A 24,094-nucleotide genomic window follows, 5' to 3' on the forward strand; every position below is an offset into this window, starting at 1 on the left:
AATAAAAAATTCTTACTAGATTTCCTTTTCTTTACTTTACTTGGCTTATGAACAAAGCAACCCTACAAAATAAATTAAATATGATCCACACACTTATTTATAGCATATAAATTATATAAAATGATAATTTGTATGATGAAATACATCTGATTTTAAAATAATTATTTGAATCTACCACATAATGCAAATTCCGATTGCACTTTATAACTAAAAGATCAATAGCTGTATTTACAAAAATTAGATTCAATGCAACAAACAATCATTTATAATAAAACATCAATTGAAAAAATGAAAACTAATTTTTTTTTTCTTTCTAATAATAAGAACTATATGTTTATAACATAAAGATATATGACGTGAACTGAATACAAAGATATGGACCATAAATCATCAAATTTAAAGATGGAGCAGATGCCTATAGTTATATAAAGTATAAATATTTTGGTATTATATACTTAAAAATGTTTGGAACATAAACAAAAGTGGAACAGCTTTAGTATTGGTCCTTTTGGCGATTTTTTTATTTGGCGACAAACATGTCGCCAAGGTAGACCTGACTTTGAGGATCGGGAAAAAATGACAGATTGTCAACAAAACCCGTTAATGAGATCAAGTTATACTAACTATCAATTCTAAAAAATAAGCTCCTGATTAGAATACTGGAAAAAAAAAAATGTCTTTCTCTAATTTTTAACAATTCTAGTACTGCTATGATAAATTCTTGAAACACTTGAAGTGATGAAGTAATGAACACCTGAAGTAATGAAATTTACAAAAGGTTAATATTTTACATTACAAAATATATTAATCATATTAATATCTTAACTATTAATTAATATTTTAAATAGTTAATATTTATATTATATGTATTAGTATTTAGCTAATATTTTACATTTACAAAGGTTAATAAATGCATTACTCTTTATTTTTAATTCTAGTCTTTACTTGCTAATTTCTCTTAAATTCCACTAGTTTAAATTTCTTTTTAGTAATTCACAACATTTGGTTTTGCTTTTGGTTTTGAAATTTCCTTTTACCCTTGCCTACATGGATCACGGAACACAAATTGAATAATTGAAGAGTTAGGTTTGAAGGCAACTTCCCCTTGATAAGTCTGTCTCCCATCTGCTCAACAATCATGCACTTATGCATTTTTATAAATTTCTAGGATTTAAAAATTTATTGGAATTATATATTTATTCATAGATTTTGATACCTGCACTTGATTTACATATGCTCTCAGAATTTAAATGATATTGTAGATTAGTTTGCAGCAATAATTAATCATTTATTTGTAATTCAATTTCATTTAAAATTTAATTAACTTTAAATCTGCTTTTTACAAATAGAGAATGTTTGTTAAATTACAACTAGTATTATACAGTCAAAAGTCTTTAATCCGGACGTCCATAATGCGGAATGATCTATAATCCGGACCTCAAAGCTACAAACTTCAAACATGCGTTTACGCACGAGTGTTTAATGTATAACGGACGGTATAAGCTAGGCTAAAATTATCTAATTATCAATTTCATTTAATGTTGCAGATAGCGTTGTTCCTTAATCTTCTAATTGCATCTGGCTTATTATTTTTTGCAGACTGTTAGAGCATTTTTATAAAAAGTAAGCTTGAACTTTCGATTATGTCAAAATGAGTTTCTGATTCTGGAGCTGCCAAAGCAACTACAAAGTGAAAGCATGTTTCGACGTACCGCTTCCGATAGTGAAGAAAGTGACAGAGAGGTTATTGAAAATTAAAAAATTTCGAATGACAAATTAGTCAGTATTCTCGACACAGCAATTATAGGACTTGAACAGCGGAACTTTGTAACTGAACAAGAAATTATGTCTGTTTATAGAATTAAAAAGAAAGTCTTAGCACATAAAACGAAGCAACTTAAACAATTTACATTAAAATGTTTAATAACGTAAACAAATAAATATTAAGTTTTTTTTTTTTTTTTTTTTTTTTTTGTAAATTTTGATACCCTTTAGATCATAATTGCTCTTTATTTCATAAATTATGGTTTCATATTTTTAATTTTATAATTTCTGCATTTCATCTTACTACATTAAAACTGATGATCTATAATCCAGAAAAACCAATAATCCGGAATCGCCAAAGTCCTGACGAGTCCAGATTAAAGACTTTTGACTGTATTACTTTAGTTTCTCAGATTCTGTTATTTAAAATAAATAAAAAAATATTTTAAATTGAAGGAAACCAAATTAAATTATAACGAGTAAATTTTGTATTAGTGTTAGAAATACTTTTTATGAATTATGATTGTAATTTAAAAGCTAAAATTAAATTATCATAATGAGTAAATTTTGTGCCAATGATAATAATACACAACAACAATTGTCGTAACTGATGATTTCTGTGAACGATTCAAAGTCATTGGAATCCACTAGTGGTGGAGTGATAAGCCACTGAACACTGGCAGTTCAAGTTGGCTATATGGGAGTTTTTGTGGTTTTCCTTACATGTAACGTGAATTTGAGACAGTTTTCTTAAACAGTCTTTTATGAAGGCATCTTTCCTCTGCTAGCCTACGCATATATTTATTTTCTATTCATAAATACAGATCACTATATTTTGTTTGCCCTTTTACATTCTCAGGCAGCAAAAATTAGCTTATTTTAATAAAGGAAAAAGAATGTTTTTATTTATGAGTTACATGAAATATTTGGTTTAATCCTAGTATCCGATGCACACGGGATTTGGCTACTTTTGGCGACTTTTATGATGAGCAGTAAAAACGAGACATATACGATGTAGTCAACGGGTCATTCAAGATACATAGTATAGTATAGTGTATATACTATGTATATACACACATAGTATATTTAGACGTTCTTTGGATAATTTTTGGTGTTGGTGATAATTTTTAAAATCGCGCCAAGGCTGCACCGTATACTAGGATTTTACCAAAGTGGTAGGTAACGAAATTGATAATCATATAGATTTAAATATTGTTGTATTACAGCACTAACCACGTCTTAATAGTTCGCAGGATATAATTTCTCGCAGTTTACTAGAAGTACCGTGAAACTGTTGAAAGTAGAAATATCGAAATTTTATGGAGAATATAGTACGTTGCTAGACTTTTGAAAGTGTTTTGAAGTAGCAATATAAATAATAAAAACTTTGACAAAGTTTGAAAAAATAAGCTATTTAAAAATCTATTTGTCTATTAGCTGAGGTTTCTGAATTTTCTGTAAATTGTAAAAACTACAACTGTTCCAAATTATTGCTTAAAGAGCGGTTTGATCGAAATGAACTTATCATAAGTTCTCATATAAATAAATGGTTAGCTATCGACCCATCAAGAAACTCCAATAACGTAAAAGCATTAAGAAAGTTGCATGACGAGTGCCAAGTACAGTTAAGAGGCTTACAAACTGTTAACATCACCGCAGATGCGTACGGAAATATATTATGTCTTTTGATTTGACAAAAATTGCCGGTAGTCATGAACCTAGAATGCAACACAAAACGCGAATCAACTTCAAAGTTTAACATAAGTGAACTTTTAGTGTTTTTAAGAAAAGAAGTAGAATGTAGAAAAGCATCTGGCTTGTTAATTCATTCTAACTATAGAAACGGGTTTAATTCTAGTATCCAGTGCACACGGGATTTGGCTACTTTTGGCGACTTTTATGATTAGTAAACGGGTCATTCAAAGAATATATATAGTTATACATATTATATACTATGTATATAGTGATAGTATATAATGTATAGTATATACACAGACGTTCTCTGGGTCATTTTGGTGTTGGCGATAATTTTTGAAATCGCGCCAAGGCTGCACTGTATACTAGGATTTTACCAAAATATTTTGAAAAGTAATGTTAATTTTTATGTTTCTGTGCTTTACACTGCTAAAGCTACCCACATCATTTTTATGTGAAAACTTTAGATAGTAGTGGTTTAAAGTTATGGTAATAATATTTGTAGTTTCCTCACTTTTTTCATTCTGAAACAGTTTTTCCAACAACAATAAAGTGATGTTTCTTAACACACTTCTGCTAGTTTATTTGAATTTAAATTTTAGACTTGAACTTGATTAATAATAGTTATCTGGCCACAAGTGGTTGACTGAGTTATAAGCACAAAATGTGCCTTCTGTTCTGTACATCTAAACTTTATAATAGAATAAGATTATATCTTAACTTAATAAGAATATATCTAAATTTTATAATAATTTCATTTGAAGACATTGAAATCAGTGTTTAAGTGCTTGCTGTATATTTAAATTTTTATATATAAATTTTACTCTTACTTGTATTATAGAGTTTTTATTATAAAAAATTCAGATTTCTGTTAAATTAAATCTAAGTAATATAGAAAATTTGCATAAAATTTAAAATAAAAAGTCGACAGTTATGTCAATATACTATTTATAAAAGTAATGATACTCGGTGAAGGTTATTCATATACAGCTATTAGATTGTGAGATTCAGAAATTTTGACAACAGTAAATTATAAGCAATATATTCCTTAATCTAAGCAACATTGTATTTTTTATAGACAGACAAATTATAAAAATGTTATAAGAGCAATAATGAAACCTGATTTTGGTCTATGAATTCATGCAATAACACATCCCTATAGTTCTAATTAAGAAATGGTTTGGTTTATTTAATTATGGCAAAGCACACTAGGGCTATCTGCCTAAGGAGAGGGATGCCTTCGTGGAGAACTTTCTAAGGGAAACTGGCTCGTATACACGTTATACATGGGGAAAACCACGAAAACATCCATACAGGCAGCCCGCTCACGGGATTTGAACCTCAGACCGAACTACCAGCTCAACTGCTGGTGAGCCTTAATTTAAGAAATCAGGCAAAAAAGTATTTTTAGACCATGATAAATTTGATCACTGTACATTTTAAGAAACATGCAAGTAGTCTAAATTTGCATGTGCTACCCACATTTCCAGTCAATAGTTTACCTCATGCTACTAAAAATTTGGGTACTTTTCCGTTTCGCCGGCGCAAATCTCGCCAAGCAGACTTTATTGGCGACAACATACGGTATACACATAAAAAATGTTAGTTCTAAAAGTTCTTTTTTTGAAGGCAAAAACATTTTAATATCGCTTAAAATTTTATAAAAAGCCAATAAATAAAGACAATAAATTTGTAAAAAGACATTAATTTAAGAATTTACTATGCTTTCATGGTTCAACATCCTGATTCGCCTGTTCATATCACGTGAACCCAAGCGATCTCATCTCATGTAAACTACTCTACAAAAATCTAATGCTCTCAGTAATTATCTATATTAATTTCAAGTTAAATCTTAATTTGGAACACAAGTTTAAATGCAAGAAATATTTCAATTCGTACGAATAGCTTACACAGAAATTATGTAAAACTGCAGTGCTTTACTTCGTTAATGCATTCTCATTAGAATTGATGAATTTAACCCTTGACTTTACCTTTTCTATATTTTCGGCTTCGGGTAAGCGCTGTGATTGCATCCTGATTGACTTAATTACCGAAAATGGCCTTAGACATAAAACTGAACTATCTGATAAAAATTCTATGTAATTATATGCTAGTATTGAAAGAAACAATCAATCTGATAAGACAAAGCGGCGACTTGTTTTGAAAATGAGGTGTAAAAGGTTACCAGCAAGAATATTCCGTTTGGCATCGGTTGTACCATTATTGGCGACTTCATCGCTTGCGCCGGCAAAACGGAAAAGTACCAAAATTTGTTTTTTTTGGGGGGGGCCTGGGGTTTATAATATGCAGAGTTGACATTTGAAAAAATGTCAAGAATCATGTGATGTAACATTAAAAGCAGCAGTTTTAACTAACAAATTTTGGCTTTTTAAAAAATATTTTAAAAGTTGTGGGTTGATCTTTACAATATGGTAACTGGTAGTTTGGCGACATTTTGGAGGCGATAAAGGTTACTACCTGGGACTTTGGTAATAATGTGAGCAGTACTCAGTTCCGATTACGCATTATTTTGCATGAGGGAAATGAGAGATCATGGGATATTAATAGACGAATTACGGTTCTTTAATCGGAAAAGGGGGGAAATCGGGAAAAAATGTGGAAATTTTGTATTTAGCTTTATTCTGTGTTGTTTAATTTTTGGATCCCATGGCCCTAACTAAAGTGAATTCGAAATGGGTATTTAGGCATTGTGATAAAGAGAAGTTTGCTTTTTATTTAGCGGAGGAAGTATGGAGGAAACATTCGCACAAAAAATCTTTCAATAATTTTATTGAATGAATTAGAAAAGTGTATCCGCCACGTAATCAAGATTCTGAAGAAGATTAGGTAAGTTAGTATTTTTAATTATTTGAGGATATTATTTTTATGCATTTTTCTAAATGTAAGGTGGAAAGGAATTTGGTATTATTGGGAAAATTGTTATTAGCAATGATTTAGTTTAAAGTAATTAGGATTGTAAGGTAATTTTTATTAATTTAATGTATGTGCTCATTTATATTTTAAGTAGTGTTTTTGAATTTAATTATATTTTAATGAAATGATAGTTATTTTGTGAATTTTATGTTTGTAGGAATTTGGTATACGTTTAAGTTGAAATAAACATGCATGGAAATAATTTAAATATTTGATACTAAGTATTTGTAATGCTTGCAGTATGAATTCGTTGGTGACGTGTATAATGTAATAGATGATTTAGAGGTAAAAGTTTTTGGATATTTTATTTATTTTATATGTGGAAATGTTCATATTTGGAAAGGGTAAATACTTTTTTGCGATCAGGTAATTTCATATATGTTCTTTTTACCGGGTTTAAAGATTGAGAAAATTGTCATGTATTTTCGTGAAATTTTTCTAATTTATGAGAAAAGAGCAGTGTACATGGATATAGTGAAGAGTGTGCGCAATGCCATTTTTGTGCAATTCTGGGATGTTTTTTTAAGTAAAAATAAGTCGGCGTGTACATGGTTTATGTGTATGTGTTATTTTGAAAAACGCGTAAGGAGTATGGTATTGTGCACTTTTTCCCAATTTTGCAGTGAATATTTGTCATGATTAACCAGTTTTGTTTGATAAAATTTCTAGCATAAGTGTAATTCGGCTAGTAGATTGTTGGAAGAAGTGTTCAGTAGATAAAAAGAAAAGAAACATGTCTTTACTTCGTGAAGACAAAATGGCGGCGGGGAAAAAAAACAGAGGGTTGCTGTAGAAGAGTTGGTTGCCAAATTTTCGCCAAAAAATCGCCAAGTTACCATAATGTAAAGATCAACCAAGTTGTGCTTTCCTAAAACAAAAACAACAAGAAAAACCTGCAAATTATCCCTCCCGCCTATGAAAGCTCTGCTACCTACCAAATTCGTTAAAGTTACGAGGACAGAAATGGATGCACATGTTTCAGCTCAGTATTTAGGGTTATCATAAATTTTCATTTATCACCAAAAAGGACTGATATTATTAAAGCTGTGCCACAAAACCTTTAAGCATAGTAGAGGAAGTAATAAACAACTTCTTAAGTAATAGTAACTTTATGTTTAAGAGGACTACTATTTCATAATAAAACTGATATTTTAATCAACTAATGGGAAATGAAAGGAATTGCATAAAAGACTAACAATATATATTGTTTGCAAGTTACTAGTAAAACAGTAAAGATTACAAATACTTGATTCATTTCTTAACTTATGCCTTCAGGAAAAAAAGTAATGAGCTTTAGAGTGATTTAGTAAAAATATGATAAGTTTGAATGTGTATAATAATTTATTTCTGGATGTTTATAATATAATTATTTCTGCAAACTCAAGTAAAAAATAAAATATCAACAAAATTTACTCTTATTAATGATTACAAAGTAGTATTTTCTACATTTCTCAAATAAACTAATTGGTCAAATTATGATAAAGCATTTGAGAGATATCTAAGACAGTATGCTTTTATAACAGAATTTTTCATACAGGAAATCCACATTTGCATTTCAAACAAGAAAACTACATAAATCTCAGTTCACCGACTTGTTCCTATTAAAAACTAAACCTAGAATGAACACGAGATTTTTGTTAATAATATTTAACCACAAGAGATTAGAGAGAGAAGTAATTACGATTACGCACGTTTCAAAAGGATACCTAATGAAAATTTTTTACAGAGGCTGATAGAGCTCCCTACAGAACTAAACTACTGCTCTAAATACCTACAGAGTAGTTTAAACATTTTTATATAGCTCTTCAAGTTTCGATAAAAATTTTTCATAAGGGATTCATTGAGAAATAATTAATAACAATAGAATAATTTTCATTTTGTTAAAAGAGGTCTGTTTAATGTTTAAGCTTAATATACAGCTTTTGCAATTAATTAAAACCGACTCATTTTTTACATTATACGCGAGGATAACGTTTTACTATTAAAGATGTTATGTACATACCGAATTTAGTAAAATATTATTCTAATCCAACAGAGACATGCAAAACACAATTTTTTTGGAGGGGGGGGGGAGATTAAAAGTACTTTTTTCGTTTAATTCATGTAATGAGGTGCAGGAAGTGTAAGCGTAGATAATTATTAAAACATTCGATATACATAAAAAAGTGTAAAGTACCTTTGTAAGCGATGCTTTTTCCTCCGACATATTCATAGTATTTTGCATGTTAAAATTATTATTTACTTGCGTTTTCTTTTTTGCAAAAGTACAGTAAAGAGAAATTATACATGCTCTGTTACAATATTTGATCAACAACAACAACAGTGATGTTTTCCATGTGTTAGAATTGGATAATATAAAAATACTATGTTTTACATTGATAAATTACCAAATATCGCGCAAAATTTTACTGAGCGCGAAATATGCGTTGCCAACTTACGACAAAAATTGTCAGAAAAAAGCACGATTTTGTTTTTCATTCAAAATTTTTAGACGCCAAGTAGTTCCAATTTTTGCTTAAACAATAACAATTTTAAGATATCTCTATGCACAAGAGCATCAATTATTGCAATTTTGAAATAATTAGACGAAATAAAAATTTTGAAGATATTCCTCATTTTATTCTAATTAAATTTTACAAAAATCTATAAAAATTTCTGATATATCTATAAATATAAATAAAATTAAAAATTTCTACCTTAATACTATACTTAATACTTTTTAGGTAAAATTAAAATAATCATGCTGAAATATGAAGTAGCCTTTCTCTTCAACTTAATTAATTAAAGTCCTATCATCTTACGTTTGTTTATATTACATTTGATAGTTAAGAAAATTAGTATGTGATTTTCTTCTGTAGCGTACAGCTGTTTGAAAGCAATTTTTTTTTTTTTTTTTTTTTTTTTTGTGTGTGTGTTGTATTTGTCTTTCATTCTCGGATTTTTGCCAAATATCCTATTTTATTTGTTATGCACGTTTTTCTTGCTGCTGTGGGATTTTTTATATGTTCTACATATTAGAAAATAAATTTTCAACTATACATCAGCAGCTGTAAGTATAAACATGTTTAAAAAATGCATGTTTGTATGGATGTTAACATTTGTTCTGTATGGATTTAAATTTTTATTATGAAGTTTTTCTTATTATAGGTGTTTTGAAAAGGGGGAAGTATTAAGAATGGAGTCTGTTTTATGTGTAGTGCTTTTTCTGATTATATTTATGTATCCTATAACTGGATGAGTGGTTAACGTTGAAGAACCTTTGCCTCAGGAACAAATGTAATGTCTGCGTGGGGGTTTGATCTAGTTACTTTAAGTACGAGCCGATTTTCTTCAAGTGCATCTCAAAATAATTTAATCTTATTTAATTTTTTTTTCCTGTTTCAATTCCGATGGGAAATTTATAATCTGCATATAAAGATTGAATGCACAATTCATCACCAGTTTTCAGATTTTTTTTCTGTAAATTCAGGTTCTTTTTATAATTTTTTTTTTTTTTTCATTATTGTTTTTATGCAGAAAAATTTCAATAGAAATTTCCACATTTTGCTATAAAATACTGAGTGATTACTGAAAAATGAATCAACATGCTGAATGTATTTACCATCTGAAGTAATGTTTGGCTTTTATTGTATCAGTGATTGTTGTTTAATAACAAATTTATTACATAAATTTAAAAAAGAAATCCTAAAAATCTTTGTATGATAAATTTTACATAATTTAAAAGTATACCACAATAACACCTTGTTCATTATCCGTTCAGTCTGGCATTTACTTTTGGCTAAAGTGCAGAATTGCGCACTTATTTGTTTGGTGCTTTTTACAAGAGAAAGAAGATTAGATTTTTGTCAATTTTCTTTGACTTTTTAAGTGAAAATAGGTCGATGTGTACATGGATAAAGGCAAGGGAGGGCACAATGCCATTTTTGTGCAGTTGTGGGAAGTTCTTGTCAAGTGAAAATAGGTCGATGTGTACATGGATACCGAGTATGTGCAATTCTTAAAAATGCACCAAGCGGTCTGCGATTCTGCACTTTCTGCTTACTTTCTTTCATAGTATACATTGAACTGAATTTTATATTAATGTAAGATGTTTAAACCATTAGGAATGAAATATTAAATATATGCAGATTGTAACCAAATAGTAATAAGGTAGAGCTTGTGCATCATTGGTGAATTGTAAAAGTAATTAAAAAAAAATTGACACAAGTATCTTACCCTAAGAGTTTTTAATAAACCTTAATATTTTCAATTTTAAGTAGTATATTTGTATAAAAATAAAAATTTTAATTGTTTTTAACCTAAAATCTCTGGAAAAAAAAAAAAAAAAAAAACTGAAAGAAAATTATTTTAGTTAGAAATTTAGGAAAATTTGTCCTTTGAATTTTAATTTTATAGAAAATCACTATGCATAGCCAGTTAAACTGGTATGGTGTTTCACAAAAGTATAAACTCTTTTCTATAAAACTAGCAGCAATCTAAGGTTGGAACTTTCTTAACTGTAAGTTTAAATAATTTTGATTGGCTAATGAGTTTTTCTCTGAAAATTTTAGTTTCTTTCTAGTTTATGTAACCTATAAAAAGCCAGCAGTTTCTTACTGAGTATGTGTTTAAACAACTTTTCTTAATTTATTCAAGAAAACTCATGAAAAATAACATTGCTTTCATCATAATGAGGAAGGGAGAAGCATATGGGGAGAAAAACTGTAAAACACGGGAACAAAACAAATATCACACATTTTTTGTTTTTGCTGTTTCACCTTTTCAGCTAAATTCAAAATAACTGCAATTAATTAATAAAAATCAAACTATTGTAAATTCATAGATTTTTTTTAAACTAGATTTTTTTCGGAGTCCGGTTCCTAGCGGGGTAAATTCAATGAAAATCTTTTCATTCATTCAGAATAGACATAAATTTTTTAACTCGTATGATTTGATTTTACTTTCTTGGAGTTTCTAATCTCTCATCTATAGTTTATTATATATTGACAAGAAATGAACTGGTTTAAGAAATTTTGAAGAGCAAAAATTTCTGTTGGAGACGACCATCTTATTGTTTTTGTTTTGGCGAATAGTAGGAATTAATAAAATCATATAGGAAATTAAGCTCAAAGGTACGAAGAATTTTAATTGTTCCTGAGAAATATAGTTAAGTAATATAATATATGTTGTGTACTGCTTCCCATTTACTAAGCATTAAACAGTTTGGTGTAGCATTATGCTGAAAGGGTTTTTATAAATTATTATGTATTGTTGGTATGTGTAACTTTTTGCTTGTAAAATGAAATTAAGATTAATTATTCTAATAGATTCAGTAATTTTAAAATAAATATTAGTATTTTTTGTTTTCTGGTACCTCCTACATAACATAAATGGGTTAAAAGCCACAAAAACAAGTATTGATCACAATTTGTGATGTCATCAAAAATGTATTTATGTGGCAAGGTATACATGTGAGCTGGCACTTTTGAAATTATTATATGTTAATTAACCAATTATTAGTTATTTTATTTTAATTAACCAATTATTATGATTTTTAAGTTCTGCTTTCTGTAGTCCTCATCAGAATGTAAATTAGTTGTGTGAGTATTTAAGTCGAGGGTTTTGAATGGCTGAGTGTTAGAGCTTTTGTCAACCTTACCTGCAGTTATGTACTATCACTGATTCTTATAAGCATATATACACCAATTATACCAAAGTATACACCAGTCCTAATAAGCATTTCATCGTGCATTGAGTAAATTTATTTTTATTCTAACGAATCGTAATGGAATTGTAGAGTATGGCCTTTTTCATTTTCATTTTGTTGGAGTGTACAAGTTTCAACTCTACTTTTTACATAGAGAAAACATTCTTCTATGGGAAAAGAAGTATGAAATAAAAAATTGGCAGCACTGGATGCATTGCTAAAATATACATAAAAATACCAAACATTAACGATTTCGGTACTTGCATATTATTGCAACCGTCTCGCCGCTTTTTCATGAATTTTATGGATGAAAAACAACAATTATTTTTATTTTGAAAATTATATATTTGATGTTTAAAATAAATATTTATCCAAAAGTCAATCAGTAAACTTACTTACAAATGAGTTTGGTTTATGTTATTGGTGGAAATTTCGTATCAGTTGCTTTGAAAAGGAATTCAAAGCATTGTTCTTTTAGCGATTTTATGTGAAAATAATGTATTTCTGCAGAAATTTTACCTTTTAATCTTCTATTATAGGAAAATCCTATAAGTATAAATTTTAAAATCAAGGGTACAACTCTGATATACGCCCTAATTTCACCAAATGTGGCGATATGTGTTCTGCGCTGGTTTTTGGCACGATTGTGTGTTGTATGGCAACCCTGTTGACGTTGAAAATTCTTTCTCTTTGGTTTGCGTCATTGGTTTGTTGGTTCGCGTCTGTCTCAGAAAATAGGGAAGATAAAATGGTGGAAGTTGTTGAATTGCAGTTCGGCAAAAGGAAATATTGTGGCCATCCTGTTGAGGGGCAGTGGGTATTTGGAGCTGTGGAAAGAGGGTCTGGTAAATTATTTTTAGTGGCTGTGCATGATAGAAATAGGGATTTGTGATTTTATTTATTTGTGAACCATAGTATAAATTTTCTGGATAGTGTGTCTGGCTGTCATATAACTACGATAGTGATGATTACGTGGCGGCATGTTAAAGGTGGTATGAAATTGGTATTTCTGCTGTTCGAAAAAGCATTCATGGTAAGTGCATTTTATTTTATTCTTGTTCTTATTTTTAGAATGTTATGTTCATTGTTTTTTTAGTATGAATTTCTGTCGTTATTCTTGTTTTTTAATTGTTTGAAGTTTATTTTATTTTGTTGATTAGTGCATAGTGTCTAGATTGTGCAATTCGTAGATGCTTTTTTAAGTTGAAACAGAATGCTGTGTACATGGTATTCTTTGAAATTTATAGTTATGTCAATTTATTAAAGCTATGTGTGCGTAGTTTGTACATTCATTTGTTGCCTAAATTGTGCAATTTGTACATTTTTTTTAAAGTTTAAACAGAATGCTGTGTACATGGTATTCTTTGAAATTTATTGTTGTTATGTTAATTTATTAAAATGAGGTGTGCATAGTTCGTAGATTCATTCGTTGCCTAGATTCTGCCATTCGTAGATTTTTTTTTAAATTAAAACATATCGCTGTGTACATGAATTCTTGTCAAATATTTTTGGTTAGAAACTTTATGTTTTTGCTATCTAAATTTTTTGTTTTTGTTTCGGATTTTTATCTTAAATTGTGTGTTCAAAACGTAGTTTTTGCATGTGCGAAAACCGCGTTTTTGGAGACATTTTAGGCTTAAAGTTCAAAATGTAAACAAAAAACTTAGATAGTAATATGGCAGTGTGGAGGGCGAGAAATTTGGCGACTTGAGGGTGCATATCAGAGTAGTTCCAAATCTAGTTTCAAACAAAAAATAATTAAAAGCTGTTGGAATTTGGAATATAACAAAATGAACACATAGGAAAATAATGACTTTAGAAACTGAATATTAGTCATGCGTATGTTTGCCTAAATAATTGTTATAGGCATGGTTATCAGAATTTACTGTATTTTAAGGCCTTTGCCGATTAATGTTGCGACTTATCTCACTTGTCTGACAATAACATCAGAACAAGCCCACAAAATTCATTGGGACAAGGAGTGCAAGATTGATCTGTCGTTGGCAAGAGCCTTGAGACAGTACAACTAACGTGGTTGCGATAATACGTAAATACTATGAATACATGGTACTATTCTTACATGTGCCCTCAGGTCGCCAAATGTGGCGACATGTGTTCTGCAATGGTTTCGGGGACGATGTTGTTTGTGTGGCAACCTTTTTGACCTTGAAACTTTCTCTTTAACTGCAGTGGTTTTATTTGCTCATTGGTTCGTATCATGCACGTTTTGAAATGGAATGTTGCAATGAAAGATGTGGTGGGAAAATTTCAGTCGTGTATTTTAGTTTGTGTGCAAAGTAAATTTAGTATTAAAAGGTACGATGTTGGAGTTGTTAATGTGTCTTTTGTTCATGGGTGTGTTTATGCGGATCAAAGTGTATTTTTTGAATTTCTGTGGGAGTCAGGACTTCTGAAGTAAAGTTTGGCATGTCTGAAATGCGGAGCTGATATGAGAAGTCAGATGAAGAAGGGCATTATACTTGTGTGGGTTTGCAGGTAAATGGTTGCTGCTAAAGTATGTGGCTGTCTGCAGAGTTTAAGATTTGGATCGTGGTTTTTGTGTAGTAAGTTAACTTTGGAGGAAGTTTTTATCGTTACCTTCAGAATTTTGAATTGCAGAAAGACGTGTGATATTGCAAAATTGTGGCAATTTTGTTCACAGACGTCGTGTGACTAGCGAAATTTTATTCACGAATGTATGCTGGATTTTGTATGCTCTTAATATTTCTGCTGTTCGAAGAAGCATTTATTATGGTAAGTGCATTTTATTTTATTGTTTTTATTTTGTAGAATGTTATGTTCATTGTTTTTTTTAGTATGAATTTTGTTGTTGTTGTTGTTTGATTTGTTTGTAATTTATTTTAGTTTATTTTGTTGATCAGTGCACAATGCCTAGATTGTGTAATTCATAGGTGATTTTTTTACAGTTTAAACAGTTTGGTATTCTTTGAAATTTATTGTTATGTTAATTTATTTAAGCAAGGTGTGCGTAGTTCGTAGATTTCTTCGCTTTCTAGATTGTGCAATTCGTAGATTTTTTTTAAAGTTTAAGCAAAACACTGTGTACATGGTATTCTTTGAATTTTATTGTTGTTGTGTTAATTTATTTAAGCGAGGTGTGCATAGTTCGTAGATTCTTTCACTGCATAGATTGTACAATTCTGTGATGTTTTTTTAAGTTCAAGCATATGGCTGTGTACATGGATTCTTGTGAAATATTTTTGGTTAGAGACTTTGCATTTTTGCTATCTAAATTTTTTGTTTTGGATTTTTAGCTTAAATAGTGTGTTCAAAATGTGCTTTTTGTAGGTGCGAAAACCGTGTTTTTGGAGACATTTTAGGCTTAAAGTTCGAAATGTAGACAAAAATTGTAGGTAGTAATATGTCACTGTGGAGAAATTTGTCGCCAAGTGAGGGCTTATATAAGAGTAGCTCCGAATGTATCATTATTTCATTAAGACATCATGGGTTAATCTTCGGATTATGGTAACTTGGCGATTTTTGGCGAAAATTTGGCGACCAACCCTGCTAGTTGTTTTATGGACACCATTTTGTTTTCACGAAGTAAAGGCTTTTTTTTTTTTTTTGGTTGATCTTTACATTATGCTAACTTGGCATTTTTTTGGCGAAAATTTGGCGACCAACTCTCCTACAGCAACCCTCTATTTTTTTTTCCCGCCGCCATTTTGTCTTCACGAAGTAAAGACATGTTTCTTTTCTTTTTATCTACTGAACACTTCTTCCAACAATCTACTAGATGAATTACACTTATGCTAGAAATTTTATCAAACAAAACTGGTTAATCATGACAAATATTCACTGCAAAATTGGGAAAAAGTGCACAATACCATACTCCTTACGCGTTTTTCAAAATAACACATACACATAAACCATGTACACGCCGACTTATTTTTACTTAAAAAAACATCCCAGAATTGCACAAAAATGGCATTGCACACACTCTTCACTATATCCATGTACACTGCTTTTTTCTCATAAATTAGAAAAATTTCACGAAAATACATGACAATTTTCTCAATCTTTAAACCCGGTAAAAAGAACATATATGAAATTACCTGATCGCGAAAAAGTATTTACCCTTTCCAAATATGAAAATTTCCACATAGAAAATAAATAAAATATCCAAAAACTTTTACCTCTAAATCATCTATTACGTTATACACGTCACCAACGAATTCATACCGCAAGCATTACAAATACTTAGTATCAAATATTTAAATTATTTCCATGCACGTTTACTTCAACTTAAACGTGTACCAAATTCCTACAAACATAAAATTCACAAAATAACTATCATTTAATTAAAATATCACTAAACCATGTACACGTCGACTTATTTTTACTTAAAAAAACATCCCAGAATTGCACAAAAATGGCATTGCGCACACTCTTCACTATATCCATGTACACTGCTTTTTTCTCATAAATTAGAAAAATTTCACGAAAATACATGACAATTTTCTCAATCTCTAAACCCGGTAAAAAGAACATATATGAAATTACCTGATCGCGAAAAAGTAATGAACATTTCCACATATAAAATAAATAAAATATCCAAAAACTTTTGCCTCTAAATCATCTATTACATTATACACGTCACCAACGAATTCATACCGCAACCATTACAAATACTTATTGTCAGATATTTAAATTATTTCCATGCACGTTTACTTCAACTAAAACGTAAACCAAATTCCTACAAATATAAAATTCACAAAATAACTATCATTTAATTAAAATATAATTAAATTCAAAAACACTACTTAAAATATAAATGAGCACATACATTAAATTAATACATACATAAATACCCATTTCGAATTCACTTTAGTTACGGCCATGGGATCCAAAAATTCACGAACACTGTTTCACACAACACAGAATAAAGCCAAATACAAAATTTCCAGATTTTTTCCCGATTTCCCCCCTTTTCCGATTAAAGAACCGTAATTCATCCATTAATATCACATGGCATATCCCATGATCTCTCATTTCCCTCACACAAAATAATGCGTAATCGGAACTGAGTACTGCTCACATTATTACCAAAGTGCCAGGTAGTAACCTTTATCGCCTCCAAAATATGTCGCCAAACTACCAGTTACCATATTGTAAAGATCAACCTTTTTTTTTACTCAACATTTTTTTCCAACAATCTGCTAGCTGAATTATGCTTATACTAGAAGAACTTTTATGGAACAAAAGTGCTTAATCATGATGAAGATTAGGTGCGAAATTGGGAGAAAGTGCAGAATCGCCCACTGCTTGCCGCGTTTTTAAGAATTGCACATACATGGTATCATCCATGTACACGTCAACCTATTTTCACTTAAAAAAAAATCCCAGAATTGCACAAAAATGGCATTGCGCACACTCTTGACTTTATCCATGTACACTGCTAAAGACCTAGCTAGTAACCTTTATCGCCTTACCAAAATGTCGCCAAACTACCTGTTACCATATTCCAAAGATTAGCCACATCATGAAATGCATGCCTTTACATCTTCGATATTTTCAGTTTGTAATTGTAAGATCATGTAGAAGGAAATATAACATTGCATGCATATGCTGCCACTAGCAAGTGCTCAGAGCAAAAGCTAGTACCACCAGAAATTCATTATTGGTCGCATACAGGTATAGTTCTCCCCCACTAGACACAGCATTTAAGGTGTATATATATTGCCAATATATATACATCTGAAATGCAGCATCATACGATATTTCTCCACTTTATTCCCAGTCTCTGTTTAATGTAAATATGAATGATGTGTAGCTATTAGTGTAAGTTTGTGTAAAACTTAAAATATAAGTGTTATTTTAAATTAAATATCAAAACAGGTTAAAACTTTACCAAAAGAATGGAATGTTAGTCAAATTGTATTGTTCTGTTCAAAATGGAATGGTCAGTTTATATATAAATATCTTCAAAATCTAAATTGTTATTGAATATAATTAAAATACTGTATAATTTGGAACAAAGTTGATGCAGAATTCAAATATGTTATAGCTACATATATAGCTGTTATTAGTGTACTTTATAGCTACATATATATTATTACTGTTGTATATATAGCATGTAATTTCTATGTAAATAACTTGAATACAGTCTTCTCCATACAATGTGTAACCATTATAGGTATAATACAGATCAAAAGTCAGATTACATATTAAAATTTAAATGTGATAAGTGTAGATATGTAGTTGCTTTTTGTTCCCATAATTTTATCATCGAATCCTTGATCTATAGATTCATTATTATGAAATATCATATAAGCAGTATTTTGTTATACAGATTCTCTTCCTTTTTATCCTCTTCCATGTGAATATATCATGTAAGATTTATGGTAATATTAATTAAAAAATGATGCATTGTTGTTTGATTATGAAATGAGTGAAATTCATATTTACTAGTATTTTATCAATTTATACACTTAAATATCAGCTTTAGTCGATTAAATTGCTATTTCATTGTCACATGTGTTTTCATTATTTATATTAATGTATTGTATCTAATTCATAATTGTATATCACTCACAGATTTTCAAAGTGCAATATAATATTTTCAATTAAATAATGCAGTTTCTTTTTCTTTCTTTTTCCAGATGTCTTGTGAATTGTGTTTACGTAATTCTCATCATTGTCAGTCATTCAGTCACTGTCCCAGTTGTGATGCTAGGCATTATTCAGGTAGTTTAAAACTCTTTTTTAAAAATTTTTATTACTTATATTAAAAGATAATTAGAAATCAATTTTATTATCACTGTTTAGATATGAGATGAAAAAGTTTAAAAAATTTTTTTGTTCCTTTTACACAGTTATATTAATATCTGTGACACCTGACAGAATATCTGTGATCTTTATTTTTGTTGCATGAATAATTTTTAGATGTTCCACCTGTGCCTCAGAATCTGGAAGAAGAACCCGTTGCTCCCACACTCTCTCTAGGAAATCGAATATTGTGGTTAACAGAAACACGTGCAGCATCTGGTATTGTTCGTTGGATTGGCCGCATTCCATCTGTTAGTTCTGGCTGGTCTGCTGGTATTGAATTTGTAAGTACTTTCATAATTTAAATAATTCTCAGTATGATTATAATAAAACAGACTATCTATAGAAATTTACTTCTTTTCTTTTTTTTTTTTTTTAATTTAACAATGTTCCAATATCTGAAAATAATAATTTGGTATTATTGCAACCACCTTGCCACAATTTGGCGATTTTTTGAAGAAGAAAAAGAATGGTAGATTTCAAATTGGAGAAAGTTATTCATATCATACATGTTATTAGGTACGTATTTTAATTTTAGTCAGTATTTATACCAAAAAAAAAATTTGTAAAACTACTTACAAATAGTATCTCCTGCATGTATTATTCCAGTCTACCATAGTCTTACTGCCCATTTCTAACCATCCAAGCAAAATTTACCACTTGTTAATTCTTCACTCCAGTAGTATATAAATCTGATTGCTATAGTAAATGGCAGACAACTATTCTCAAACCAGTTATGGCTTCAACTGCCAATGTTTTTGTTATGCCTTTCATTTCAATGTTTTTGTTATACCATTCAAGTTTGTTTTGCAAAATACATCATCATCAAATGCGAATTTGAACATTTCTGCCTTTGTCGCAAAATATTACATTCATGCAAAAATTTCACAAAACTTTATTTATTTGCAGGCAAATCTCACAAGTGCATATTTCAAAATTCAGCTGAAGACCCAAAATATTGCAGTTTGACTTAAGAGCTTCTAGTACAACCAAAATGGCATGTATGAACATGGTGATGTTCCTTATTTAAACTTATAATTATTGGTATGGTTACCCAAAGAACTATTGTGCTCATGGTTATCACAGTTTGACAACTTCTGAAAATTTGGCAACTTCTACCAAGGTGGTTGTGCTAATACTCAGTATCATTATGATAAAACAGACTGTGTATAGAAATTTATTTCTTTTATTTTCTCTTTTTTTAGTCCAAAGTGGCTTTGTCCCTGAAGGACTATTGTTTTTGTTTTGCGATTTTGCATTGGCTCACTATAAATTTTCACTCACTCCGTTTCACTTTTCAAACTGTTGCCACCAAAAGGTAGAATCCTGCATTATATTTGAAAAAATGAAATAAAAAAAAAAAAAAAAAACTGCATAAATATATGTGTATTTCTTGCATTGTGATAAAACAACGGCACATAAAGCCATTGAATTGTGAATGACGTAAACCTCCTACAAATATGGGCATGTGGAAGCCCAAGATTGAAATTTGGAATTTGTTTTATTATCGATTTCATATTTTGTAAAACTTGGAACGAATTTTTGATTAACAAACCCAAGGATTTCAAAGCGAGCAAGGGCAATGTTGTAAAAAAAAAAAAAAAAAAAAAAAAATTATCTCCAGCACGCAAGTCTCTGTGTCAGAAATTCTAAAGATTTGTTCATTTTAAAACTATTTTGTAATATTGCTGTTGAACTGAATTTTATAGTTTAAGTGCAAAGAACGTGATATTTAATAAATAAATGTAACACACAAAATGTTAAAAAAAGTCTCTTTAGATGTAATTTAAAATCTGAAATCTTTCAGATTTTTTTTTTTTTTTTTTTTTTTTTAAAGCTTAACAATGCCCCTATATCTAAAACCATTTTATCTTCTTTGCATGAATACATATACTAATTCAGAAGTCAAACAACAAAAATCAGCGTTATATTTTCAAATTTTCACAGGACTAGTTTCGATTGTTTTACCGAACTACCATGCTCAGCTGCAAAAGCGCAAATGAATGAGATAGGATATAATGATTAGATTGAGCTTTTGCAGCTGAGGATGGTAGGTCAGTAAAACCATTGAAACTAGTCCTGTGAAAATTTGAAAATGTAATGCTGATATTTGTTGTTTGACTTCTGAATAAAATTTGTTCGGCATGTTATTGTGTCTTAATGAATACATATATTTATTGTTGTACTTGTTGTACTTAATTACTGTTCATTAAATTTTCAGGATAATGTATTTCCTGATGGGGGAAATGGGGATTTTAGAGGCAGGTTATATTTTACATCTCGTCCAGGACATGCACTGTTCTTGCCTGTATCTCAGCTTATTAAAGTGGATGATAGCTCATCCAGTGCTAGTGCTGGTGGGTATACTTCTGTGATTAAATCTTTTTTAAAAATGTTATAGTATGTTTATTTATATATTATTATTCGAAGTGCACGTGACATCATATATGTAACTTGATGAATATGGCCTTGAATTTTTATTTCATTTTGTAATTTTTTGTTTATTTTTACTTTTTTAAAAAAATCTGGTAGAGTTTTCACTGCTTCATAGTAATTACAGAAATCAAAGTTATGTTTTACTATTAACCATGCATATTAAAAATTAATTATTTAAATACCACTCAGTTTTACATTTTTTAAAATCTGTTTGAGATTTTCTTAAAACAGAAATAAGGTATTTTTGTAGGAAAATCAATCATTCAATTGATCAATATCCCTAGCACCTGGATATCGCTGTTAGCACGCAGCGTGTCCGGTTTGTTGATACTTAAAAGCTTCACGGGCGCATGACTGTGCACTCTCTGGGCTGGGTAGTGGGAGGAGTCAGAAATGGAAAAAGGGGGTTGACTATGAGATGTCACAACGAATTTATCAAACTTGAACCAAAGTTCAGGAGAGATGTTGACCAAGCGGATAATTGAATATTTTGTGTGTTCATGATGAATGGATGGAAGAAGAAACACACATAAAACATTTTACAGCATTAAGTAATTAATACAGCTAATAGACACATACAAAGTACGAAGGTAAAATAAGATGCAATAAAATCGATATAATACAAAATATATATATAAACAGTGATGTTGCAGTTTTTTTAAAGACTGATTACATAGGGAAATTCGAGTCACAGCTGAGGTGAGCTGCGAGTGGTCTGATTTTGGAATCCTCAGCAAGTATGATATAATCAAAGACTAAATAAATCTATATGTGGCCGATTCTGAGCATTTTCAAAGTTGGAGTTTGTTCAATGAAGAAAATTTTCAACTGTCTCAATTTTTAGATCCCTATGCAAGGTATCATTCGATACTGAAATGCACATTAGTAATGACCCTTAAAAATTTATTTTGGGTAATTTGCAGCTTTTTTAAATAAATCTGAATGTGGCCGATTCTGAGCATTATCAAAGTTGGAGTTTGTTCGATGAAGAAAATTTTCAGCTGTCTCAATTTTTAGATCCTTATGCAGGGTATCATTCGATACATAAAAATGCACATTAGTAATGACCCTTAAAAATTTATTTTGGTAATTTGCAGCTTTAAGATCATTTTTCGTGAAGGCCTTCCAGACAGGAGAGGCATAGAGAAGATTGGTCTTATAATGGCAGTATAAATATGTCTCTTTCTGCTGATATCAAGCTTTGAAGTTTTTCCGATCAGTATAATAAGATTGTTGATAGCTGTGAGTGCTTTATGCCTTGCATTCTTAATGTGGTTGCTCCAGTTAAATTTATTATTTAGTATAACATCTAGATATGTGGCTTTTTTAACTATGGGAACTCACATGTTGAAAAATTCAGTTTTGCTGTCCAATGGAATTCTGGAATGCTTTTTTCCTATAATTATCAATTGTGACTTTTGACCATTAATGGCAGTTCGCCACTTAGTACACCAGTGTTCAATCACTGGTATCATACCTTGTAATTTTCTGAATGCATTTTCCTGACTTAGTGATTTTACAACCAGCACCATGTCATCAGCATAGCAACCAAGACATGAATTTAAGTCTTTGCACACTTTTAGGAAATGTGCCACGTAAAATAAATAAAATATGGGCCATAATATTGACCCTTATGATACTCCTCTGTTTAATCGCCTGCATTCTGAGTTGCCTGTACCAATATTCCTTATGAATGAATAAATTAAGAGTATCAAATCTCTTCTAAAGTCGAAATAAATATGCTTGAAAATGAGCCCCTCATACAAGACTTCATGTCGAAAGCTTTCGCCACGTCTAGCATGGGTAAGCAACGCTCTGATTATCGTTTAATGCAGATCTGATGAATTTGCATAATCATACAAGCTGCTTTATTGTGGAAAGATTTTATCTTAATCCAAATTGCTCCAGAGGTAACTTGGTCATGTATGGCCTATTCTTTTTAAGATGATTGATTCGAATATTTTGCCTAATCTGGGAAGAAGGCTTATGGCTCTATAACCCTCTGGTTTTGTAGCATTATTGCCCGGTTTTGGTAATAAAATACCTTTGGATTTTTTCATTTGTTTGGGAAGTAGTTATTTTCAAGGCAGGCGTTTAAAGTGCTGGCGTATCTTGTGACGGTATTTGAGGCATGTTTTTAATGGTGATTCTAGTTATATCATCATATTTGAGTGCCTTTCTATTTTTCATCTTTTTTTTTTTTTTTTTTTTTTTTTTTTTTTTTTTAATATCCTTAATTTTTTTTTCAGGGATGTAAAATCCGTTCTATTTTTGGCCCCAGGGCTGCTTATCCAATCATGTATAAAGTAGTGCATGTCATATTAAAAAACATGATCACGGGGGTTGATATTTAGCATAAACTTTTCAAAGTGCTCTGCCATAATTGCGGCCTTATCTTTATTAGTAAGCGCAATTTTATTATCACTATAAATGGGCTTGTTGCTTTGTGGCTTTCTTTGAAGATTGCACACAAATGACCAGAAAGAGTTATTTGGTTCGTTAAAGCTTTTTTCAGATTTTTTCATTCCAAATTTTGTCTCTGTGGTTTTTGATGCTTACTTTGATTATTTTATTTAATCTGTTCATATCCTTTTAGATTCTTGGATCCCAAGAAATATGCCATCTTTTACATAACCTATTGCATTGCTTGAATTCTCTGTGTGGCCTCATTGTAGGTGCTAAATATACAGTTAAGTACATCAATGGCGTGATCATCACGAGATCATTAGTAGTCTGTAAATTCTTAACATCTGGAGGATTTTTAAAATGGGTGATTGTAATGACAATTCC

General features: G+C 30.2%; 2 protein-coding genes across 7 annotated transcripts in view; one reads left to right on the top strand and one right to left on the bottom strand.

Annotated features, from left to right (window-relative positions):
- Positions 1–8,820, bottom strand: part of Orc3 (origin recognition complex subunit 3) — a 114,595-nt gene extending 105,775 nt beyond the window's left edge. For 3 of the 5 annotated variants that reach the window (XM_085811919.1, XM_035364181.2, XM_085811917.1), the window contains exons 1-2: positions 8,570–8,820; positions 17–62 (exon numbers count right to left, since the gene is read on the bottom strand). In XM_085811919.1, the coding sequence (XP_085668045.1) occupies positions 17–62; positions 8,570–8,617 (94 nt within the window). In that variant the 5' untranslated portion in view covers positions 8,618–8,820. The remainder of the gene's footprint in view (positions 1–16; positions 63–8,569) is intronic. The other 2 variants (XM_085811920.1, XM_085811918.1) reach the window with 2 other exon arrangements.
- Positions 8,821–9,284: 464 nt separating this feature from the next.
- Positions 9,285–24,094, top strand: part of LOC118193137 (uncharacterized) — an 85,640-nt gene continuing 70,830 nt past the window's right edge. Inside the window, exons 1-4 of one of the 2 annotated variants that reach the window (XM_035364185.2) lie at positions 9,285–9,442; positions 18,703–18,787; positions 18,986–19,152; positions 21,090–21,225. In XM_035364185.2, coding sequence (XP_035220076.1) covers positions 18,703–18,787; positions 18,986–19,152; positions 21,090–21,225 — 388 coding nt within the window. In that variant the 5' untranslated portion in view covers positions 9,285–9,442. Of the gene's footprint in view, positions 9,443–13,012; positions 13,113–18,702; positions 18,788–18,985; positions 19,153–21,089; positions 21,226–24,094 lie in introns of those variants that run through there. The other variant, XM_035364184.2, reaches the window with a different exon arrangement.

This window comes from Stegodyphus dumicola, chromosome 2 (genome assembly GCF_044657685.1).
Source record: "Stegodyphus dumicola isolate Sdum_Otavi_A_Nest chromosome 2, ASM4465768v1".
Classification (NCBI taxonomy): Eukaryota; Metazoa; Arthropoda; class Arachnida; order Araneae; family Eresidae; genus Stegodyphus; species Stegodyphus dumicola.